Source organism: Coccinella septempunctata, chromosome 9 (assembly GCF_907165205.1).
Source record: "Coccinella septempunctata chromosome 9, icCocSept1.1, whole genome shotgun sequence".
Classification (NCBI taxonomy): domain Eukaryota; kingdom Metazoa; phylum Arthropoda; class Insecta; order Coleoptera; family Coccinellidae; genus Coccinella; species Coccinella septempunctata.
Window position 1 is genome coordinate 16,639,307 of NC_058197.1, and position 9,044 is coordinate 16,648,350.

Here is a 9,044-nt window from a genome sequence, read left to right on the forward strand (position 1 = left end):
ATTAATCGAGAACTTAATTTGAAAGTTTTCTTCGTTATGGCATTGGAGCAATATATTTTGATGGAAAATGATCTCGGAAAATTCTTATTGAGGGACACGAATTTTCAACCAAATTTCACCGTTTTATCTTCAGTATTTCCTGGAAAAAAGTAAAGACAGTGGACGGAAGATTTTTCTTCAAAATGTGAGAACCTAGAGAAAAATTCAGAAATTTCCTCCAAGAAAAAAAAGCATTTGCTAATTTCATGAAGAAATTCGATATTAAAAATTGTCTTTAAACATCCTATAACTAGTAATAATGATATCACCCTTATCTAATGCATGTATCGGCATATTCAATTATTTTATTTACATCTGAAGTACGTATCTAAAATTTGCCATGCATTTTCCGAATACATCCCTGTAGTGAACACGCGTGCGTGACTGAATTTCCATCCTTTCTTCACCCCCTGTAAGCGACCTACCCTCTGATATTTCCTCGAACATAGCGTTTCACCCCCTAAAAATCGATATTGTGTCTGCCTGAACTCTGAACAATTGTTGCAAAAGCATTTTGAATTTTGTATATATGTCCTTCCTGCAATTTTCTTGAGTTTCCCGAGTTTTCAAGGGATTTTCACGATTTTCATGCTGTTGGACGTTGCTCTTGGAGGTTTTGGAGGTGCTGGAGTTGAAAAAGTATGGCAGTATGGTGAGATCACCAAAGGAAAATTTTCTCCATGAAATTCCATCTTGAAACGATTTATTAACGACGTACGTTTATACTTTTCAGGTGAGTTTGTTATTGTTTTCAAAGATGTGTTTATCTTGTCTCTTTCTCTTTGTTTTAATTTCAATAACAATTATAGTATTCTGGCCTCAAACTCATTTTTTAATTTATTTAGGGGTATTAATTTTATTTTCTGTACTCCTATTATGTTTTACTTACAGGACACTTAAATTATTAGTTTAATAAAAAGATGAATAAACAATTTGAAATGGAGGAGCCAAAGCCTACTTCCTTGTATATGGAGCAACTGAAGGCTATGTTGAAGAGAAATATACTTTTGAAAAAGAGAGAAAAACGGAAAACTCTTGCTGTGAGTGCTTAATAACAACATTTCTATCCCTAATTTATTTTTTGAATTGTTCATGATTCCAGGAAGTCTTATTGCCCCTCTACTCCTTGGGTCTCTTGATCTTGATAAAATTCTCAATACCCAACCCCAACTTTCCCGAAATGACAACACCCAGAGGAGAAGCTGAACTGTTCGAGTATTTTCAACATTTTCAAAACCACACTGTTGCTGTAGTACCTAATACCACCGATACCTTGGTAAATATTGTTGATTGATAATTGTATCGATGTGAGAATAAATACTTTGCTTCCAGGACTTTTTGGAAGAAGTCAACAAATTGTGGTTGGGGACACAGGAAGACCAGGATCGCCACAAAGAACCCATAAACTGGTTGGTTTTCCCCAACAAATCTGAATTATTGAAAGCCTACTGGATGGAACCCAGGCAGATACCTGTTGCTGTGATTTTCGAGGAGCCTGGACCCATCAATGGAAAATTAAAGTGAGATATTTTTATTTTTGTTGTGTTTAGAAGGTGATCAATCTTTTTTTTAGGTATGAAATAAGGTCTAATCCTTCCTACCATGAAACCCCAGCAACTACGATACTGTACAGTTCCCCTGCTTCGTGCAGACAATTCACCAGTCATTGGACCGATGTTCTACCAATAGAATCAGGGGATAGTTGTCCTGTTAATGAATATTATTATTCTGGATTTGTTGCTCTGCAGGCTTTGTTGGATTACACCAAAATCAAGGTATACAGGAATTGAAGAAAGGATATTTCTTCGTAGGAAATGAAATTATTAGTAAAACCTTGATTATGGTACATTCCGTTCTGTTCAAATTGTAAAATAGTAAACTTTTCAGATTGACTCTGGGAGGGATGATATAAAAATTCCCCAAATATCATTGGAAATGTTCCCGAAAGAAGCTTACACAGCCAACTGGATGCTCATCTTCCGTGTACTGATACCACTTTATATGGTTACTGCTCTATCCCAGTTCATCACTTATCTGTTGATACTCATTGTTGGAGAGAAAGAGAATAAAATCAAAGAAGGCATGAAAATAATGGGGCTTAGAGATTCAGTGTTTTGGTAGGAAATGAGCTTGTCACGTTGAAATTTCTTTAATTGACCATGTTTTTATTTCAGGTTGTCTTGGTTCATAATATACGCAACCTTTGTTTCGATCTTTTCTATAGTGTGTTGTATCCTTCTCTTCACACTGAGAGTGTTTCAGAATACCAACTTCCTTCTAATTTTTCTATTGGTACTTCTGTTCTCATTGTCGATCATCATGTTTGGATTTATGATAACACCATTTTTCGATAAATCAAGGGTAGGTTTTCCATATTACTATCACAACGAATTGTACATTTTTTTTTTGTTGCAGACCGCAGGAATTCTTGGAAATTTCATTGTTATCATCATGAGTTTGTTCTATTTCATTCAGATATTCATCGATAGTTCCAATTCCACCATATTGTGGATTATATCACTAATAAGTTCTTCAGGCTTTGCTCTTGCCATGGATAAGGTGACTTTAGAACGTTTAGAAAGAACCTAACTAACTCAAGAAACGTTTCAGGCTTTAGTGATGGAATTATCAGGAGAAGGTGTAAGTTTCGAGAACTTGTGGGACGGTGAAGGGATTTCTTTCGGAGGAAGTTTGATCATGATGGCTCTGGATACTGTTATTTACGGTCTTTTAGCCTATTATTTGGACTCTGTTGTTCCCAGTAAGTCCCCAAATGAGATGTCTCTAAAATTGTTGAATGTACTTTTGTTCAAGGTGAAACCGGTATAAAAAGAAGCCCTTTGTTCTGTTTCAAACCCTCCTTCTGGTGCTCCAAGAAGCCAGTTAAAGATTATCCGATAGCCAACGGAGGCTCTGTAGCATCACTGAACACTGGTGAAGATGGCAACGTAGATGTGGAACCTGTCAACAGAGAAATGAAAGGAAGGGAGGCTATAAAAATTGTGGATTTATACAAGTCTTTCACTGTGAGTTGTACAGTCTGTTGTGTTTTGTTACGGTTTGGATGACTGTATTGGATTTCCAGAATTGCAGAAAACCCCAGATCAAGGCAATAAACGGGATCAACTTGACTATATACGAAGGGCAGATAACAGCTATTTTGGGACATAACGGTGCTGGGAAAACCACCTTGTTCAACATTCTAACAGGCCTTACTTCTCCTACTTCTGGTACAGCGTACATTTTTGGCTATGACGTCAGGTGATTTGAACTCTTCGATTATTAATCATCATCTGAAATTAAAAAATTTTAGAGACACAAATGACATGGACGAAATAAGAAGAATGACTGGAGTGTGTCCCCAACACGATATTCTATTCGACAATCTAACTCCGAAGGAACACTTGGAATTTTTTGCTGCAGTTAAGGTAAGAAATTCGATCATCTGGTATTTATGTGTAGGCACCAAACTCTTTTCAGGGTATTCCGGAGGAGTCAAGGGAGTTTGAAGTGATGAAGATCTTAAGAGACATAGATTTAAGTGATAAAGCCAACTCTTTCGCTAGGCACTTGAGTGGTGGTCAGAAGAGGAAACTTTCCATTGGAATTGCTCTGATAGGGGATCCAAAGGTGAAGAATTGTAAATGTCGAGGTAGAATCATTGGAATGGTTTTTTTAGATCATTATTCTGGATGAACCAACAGCCGGGGTAGATCCTTATTCCAGAAGACACATGTGGTCGTTCTTACAAAACAGGAGGCACGGAAAGGTGATACTGTTAACCACACACTTCATGGATGAAGCCGATATATTAGGTGAGGATTATGATTTGAGTGGTATCGTGGAATTATGTGATTTATTTTTCAGCTGATCGTAAAGCTGTGGTTTCTAAGGGGAGTATACGATGTTGTGGGAGTTCCTTATTTTTAAAGAACAAATTTGGGATAGGATATCATCTCACTTTGGTCCTAGATGGTGAGTGAACTTTTGAAAAATGGAGGAATATTATACATTTCGTGTTTTCAGGTGTGGCGAAGGAGCATCAAATAGCAAAGCTTGTAACCAGCCACGTTGCCAAAGCAGAGAAAGCTAGAAGGCACGGAAGGGAGCTAAGCTTCATCTTACCTCACAACGCTGTCAACAATTTTGCTCCTCTTTTCTCTGCCATTGAACAAGAGATCAACAATCAGAATGGGAAATTGGGTAAGAATCTCCAATATTGTTTGTGGGAAGCATATTAGATTGGTTTTTGCACTCAGGTATCTCGAGTTATGGAGTATCGATGACTACTCTTGAAGAGGTCTTCCTTCATCTCGAAAGAGACGAGGAGGAGCTTGAGGAGGAACAAGTGGATGAATTTTCTAAGAAAATCGTTCGGAGTAGAGCTCTGAGTAGGAGTCTGAGCCTTCAGAGCAAGAGCACCAGCTATCAGAGTCTCCAAAATGAAGGAAATAACATTGGAAATATAGAAACAGGTAGGATTTCTTAGAATTTGGGAGACAAACTCACATCAGTAATTTTTCAGAATGCAACCCGTCTATTTTCCAAACATTATTCGCCCTTCTCCATCTTCGGGTGATAAGAATATACAGGGACATTCAAAAATTGTACTTTATGGTTTTCTTACCTCTCGGCTTAGCAGCTTTGGGCTTGTATTTCAACGGAAACCAGACATTCGAGCCGAAACAGCAAACTTTAGCCTTAAATGGTAAATATAAAGGGATCTTGAATATTTTTCTGTTAACTGGGGGGTTTGTCTACAGGCACCACTTATCCAGATGCCACTTTAGCCATACATAATGATTCCGGAAAAAATCTGGACACATTTCTGGAGGAAATGTTGTACTCTGGTGCCAGGCAAATAGACGAGTACAATGGAAATTTTTCGTTACTTCTTGAGATGAAGCCTCACATGGCAGCCTTGAATATAAACGTATTCAATTATCCGGAATACAGTTTGACTGTTATATACAACGATACTTTCCAGCACGGGTTACCAATTGTGATTAATTTTATAAGCAATTCTCTTTACAGGTGAGAAAAATGGAAAATTATATCTATTATACACTGATCAACAATAATTGATAGGGATCATATATGAATTTCCCTTTATTGGTGGCTCTCGTGAAGTTATATGGATCATCTGTTATACGTACATGTTCTTTTAGGGAAAACTGGAATATTTTAAGTTGTTTTTATAATTTTTTTTTACTTTATCAATCAATTTCCCTCTGAAATCGATAAATTGTAATTATGTTCAGGTTGATGACACCAGACAGTGTCAGAACAGGCCTTTGGGAGCCAATAGAAGTGAATGCTCAGCCGTTCCAGCAAACTGCCCAGCCCGAAGGCTTCAATTTAGGGGTTATCTCTGCAGCCACCTTTATGGGCATGATTTTTGTCCTGGTACCAGCAAGCTTATCAGTCGATATGGTCTACGATAGAGAAGTAAGGATTCTAATCGAGTTTTTAACTGATTTATCGCAATTTGTATTTCAGATCAAAGCCAAAAATCAATTACGAGTGAACGGGCTATCTTTCTGTCTCTACTTCATAACCTACCTGCTGGTCTTGATGGGTCTGATGTTGATTATATGCAGCGCCCTCTTCCTGATAATAGCGCTGTTCAAAATACCGACGCTAGCCGGCTGGCCGGCCCTTTTAACCCTTGCAGTTTTGATATTTTTATATTGTCCGTGTTCGATACTGTTCAACATATGCGTGAGCTACGTCTTCGACAAAACAGACACTGCGCAAGCTATGCTTCCCAATATAACAACTTTCTTAGGGATGATACCGTTCTATTTCGTGATGTTCCTCGATATGATGAGGATTGGTAAGTGTGCTCGACTTGTTTTATGCGATTTATTCACTTATACTGAGCGTTGTTATGTTTTCTGCAGGTGGTAAAGCGTCCTTCATTCTCCACACCGTTTTTTCACTGGTGAACACCATGTATATGCCCTTCGCTATAATTTACTATGTACAGCGTGTTTTTATAATGTGTAAACATAACTACGCCTGCGGAGAGCTGAGTATAACAGATTATTTGACCAATGAGATCGTTATAATGTTGGTTGGTATATTTGTCAGCATGCCGTTTTGGTTCTTCGTGTTGGTGGTCTTGGATATCAAGAAAAGTGGTGGGAGTGTGGGGGATGCTCTGAAATGCTTCTTCTCCAAGGTAAGCGTCCACAAGAACGTCGAAATTTCACTTTTTTACGTTTTATTGAATTTCCAGCAAGATGCGCCTGAAGTAGTTGATGATATAAGCGAGATGAGTGATATTGGGGAGAACGAGGATAATGACGTGAAAACCGAACGTTTGAAAGTGAAAAATTTGCTGCACACTCAGACGGAAACTCCCCCGGTGGTTATTGTGCAGAATCTGCATAAAGAGTACAACAAGGATTCTGTGAGGGTGTGCGAATGCTGCTTCAAGAGGGAGGAAGAAGTCGAGTCTCCCAAGACCATCATCAAAAGCCTATGTTTGTCTGTGGAGGCTGGTGAAGTTTTCGGGTTGTTGGGACATAACGGCGCCGGTAAGACGACAACGATGAGGATTATAACTGCTGAAGAAGCGCCTACTAGAGGCAGGGTTAGTTTCGTAATTCCACAACTATTTTGCAGGCGTAAATGCTTACTAGTGGAAAAGTGTATTAGCTTCCTTTGATAATCTCATCCTTGATCCCTTTTAGGTGCAAATCTGCGGAAAAAGTATCACTTCGAACATGAACGACGTGTTCCATCTCCTCGGTTATTGTCCGCAACACGACGCCCTCTGGAAGAACATAACGGTGAGGGAACACTTGGAATGTTACGCAGCCATCAGGGGAGTCCCCCGATCCAAGATCCCCAAGGTGGTCAATCTGTACCTTAGCGGTCTGCAAATTCACGAGCACGCTGAGAAGCAGACGCAGCAATGCTCCGGGGGCACCAAGAGGAAACTGTCCTTCGCCATGGCCATGATCGGCAACCCCAAGATAGTCTTGTTGGACGAACCTTCCACCGGGATGGACCCCAAGAGCAAGCGCTTCTTGTGGGATACTATAATTGCCAGCTTTCAGGTGAGAGACCCGAAATATACATTTCAGGTGGATTCTCTTCAACCAATTTCGTTTTTCAGGGATCTAGAGGTGCTATCTTAACTACGCATTCGATGGAGGAAGCTGACGCTTTGTGTTCGAGAGTAGGCATAATGGTCAAAGGAGAACTAAGGTTATCATCGAATCGTTTGGTTTAAAGTGATAAATTTACGTTTGGTTCCATTTTTAGATGCTTGGGGCCCACCCAACACCTGAAGAATCTTTACGGTGCCGGATACACCCTGGAGATCAAACTGAAGGGTGGGGACAGTACCCCCACCTCCACCACGGGGGATAAAGGCAACGATCTGAGAGAATTCGTAGCTAATCTCTTCCAAGACGCCAATCTCTTAGAGAGCTTCGCCGACAGATTAGTTTTCAGTGTTCCACAATCTTCGGTGCCTTCTTTGGCCAAATGCTTCACCAGTCTCGAAAAAGGTGAGTGACAACAACTGAAGAGTCGATATTTCCATGTGTCTGTATAGTGTTTTTATTGTGCAAGTGTGTGGGAGTTTGAAGTTGAAGATTGGCATTTGTTTTCAGCTAAAATTGACCTCGACATTGAGGAATATAGCTTTAGCCAGACAACTCTGGAACAAGTTTTCCTCAAATTCGCGCAGTACGACGAAGTCAACTCTGAATAAACTGCCTCCTTCGATCCTAAGTTCCTCTCAGTTCAACGTCAATATTTAAGGAATGAGGTGAATCTACCACCGGGCATCGGAAAAATGTAATCCATGATTTTAATGAAATATCGATTGAATTGCAGCGGTTTTTAAGAATTCGTTCTGTTGTTCGGTCAATTCGTCAAGTTTACGTAGCTGTAACACATCGAAAAACGTATCAGAATTATCTGGATCTCCCCAAAAAATTTATTGAAAGGTTACGATGGCAAATTTCTTTGATTTTCGACAAAACTCTACATTCCTCAGTGCCAAATGCATAAACATTCCTGCTTTGAAAATCCAATCGATGTGTTATGGCGTGTTCTTCGATAAACTTGATGGATGGTTCGTAATGAACTGTAGAATTTTCTAGTCAATTTTTAATAACATGATTAAAGATATGATATAGGTGTGGATGTAATAATCGGAAGGTTTTTGAGGTTATCTGTGATTTTTAGAGTATTGCAGATTCTGAAGAGTTGAAATTTAAAATTGTTCAAATTGTGCTATCCGCCCTTAAAAATGAAAACGTATTAATTTGAGAATAACAACAATTTTCTTGGAGTGAGAATAAGAGTTATGTAATGAAAAATGGGAGATTGTTCCAACGAAAATTTTTCAATAATCCCTTCTTGTGTGTTCTTAATATAAGACTAGTGCCTAATGTTATCGTTGTTGATGATTTCAATGGTTTCACATGATTTTTCCACCCAAAAATAGGCTGTTCCCTAGTTTTAGGTGGAATCCTTGGCTTTTCTCACCTCAATATTTCGTTTCTAAGCAAACTATCGCATGAAAAATAATGTTTAAGGTATGCGTTGTTTTTTCAGAATTTTCTAGTGAGAATGTTTGTTTTCGAAGTTTATCTGAAGTTATTCATTTTTACCTATATGAAATTTTTTATGTCATATTGTTGGTTTATGCCTCCCTTGTGTTGCTATTCCCATTCAGTGTAATTTTTCTTTCAATAAATAATGAACAAGATGGTTTCTTCACGAATTAACCCAGTGCAACACAATCCCAGGTTCCACCCTTCCTTCTTTCTTCTCTTCAACTCCATATTCTACTATTCCTTCTTTCTTTTTTTCAACTCCATATTCTACTATTCTTTCTTTCTTTTTTTCAACTTCATATTCTACTCTTCCTTCTTTCTTTTTGTCAACTCCATATTCTACTATTCCTTCTTTCTTTTTGTCAACTCCATATTCTACTTTTCCTTCTTTCTTTTTTTCTCACCTTTTTTTCCTTCTATAGT

The 9,044-nt window shown here is 38.6% G+C and overlaps 1 protein-coding gene across 1 annotated transcript; it reads left to right on the forward strand.

The window, feature by feature from the left end:
* Positions 1 to 314: 314 nt before the first annotated feature.
* Positions 315 to 8,773, forward strand: LOC123320017 (ABC transporter A family member 1-like). Its single transcript, XM_044907153.1, has 27 exons — positions 315 to 772; positions 931 to 1,079; positions 1,142 to 1,315; positions 1,372 to 1,559; positions 1,613 to 1,814; positions 1,927 to 2,156; positions 2,214 to 2,400; positions 2,455 to 2,598; positions 2,650 to 2,800; positions 2,854 to 3,065; positions 3,125 to 3,300; positions 3,353 to 3,467; positions 3,520 to 3,669; positions 3,719 to 3,854; positions 3,907 to 4,014; positions 4,066 to 4,242; positions 4,299 to 4,514; positions 4,565 to 4,747; positions 4,803 to 5,073; positions 5,301 to 5,487; positions 5,539 to 5,875; positions 5,943 to 6,223; positions 6,281 to 6,637; positions 6,738 to 7,106; positions 7,166 to 7,257; positions 7,315 to 7,562; positions 7,668 to 8,773. Exons 2-27 carry the CDS (start codon positions 960 to 962, stop codon positions 7,766 to 7,768), a joined length of 5,112 nt encoding a protein of 1,703 aa, XP_044763088.1. The 5' UTR covers positions 315 to 772; positions 931 to 959; the 3' UTR covers positions 7,769 to 8,773.
* The last annotated feature ends 271 nt before the right edge of the window (positions 8,774 to 9,044 follow it).

What these genes read in the sequence shown, in the direction of transcription:
- LOC123320017 (XM_044907153.1), top strand. Translation starts at nt 960, where the DNA reads ATGAATAAACAATTTGAAATGGAGGAGCCAAAGCCTACTTCCTTGTAT. An exon ending in CATTTTTCGATAAATCAAGG is followed by an intron (nt 2,401 to 2,454) that starts GTAGGTTTTCCA and finishes TTTTTGTTGCAG; the next exon opens with ACCGCAGGAATTCTTGGAAA. An exon ending in CTATAATTGCCAGCTTTCAG is followed by an intron (nt 7,107 to 7,165) that starts GTGAGAGACCCG and finishes TTCGTTTTTCAG; the next exon opens with GGATCTAGAGGTGCTATCTT.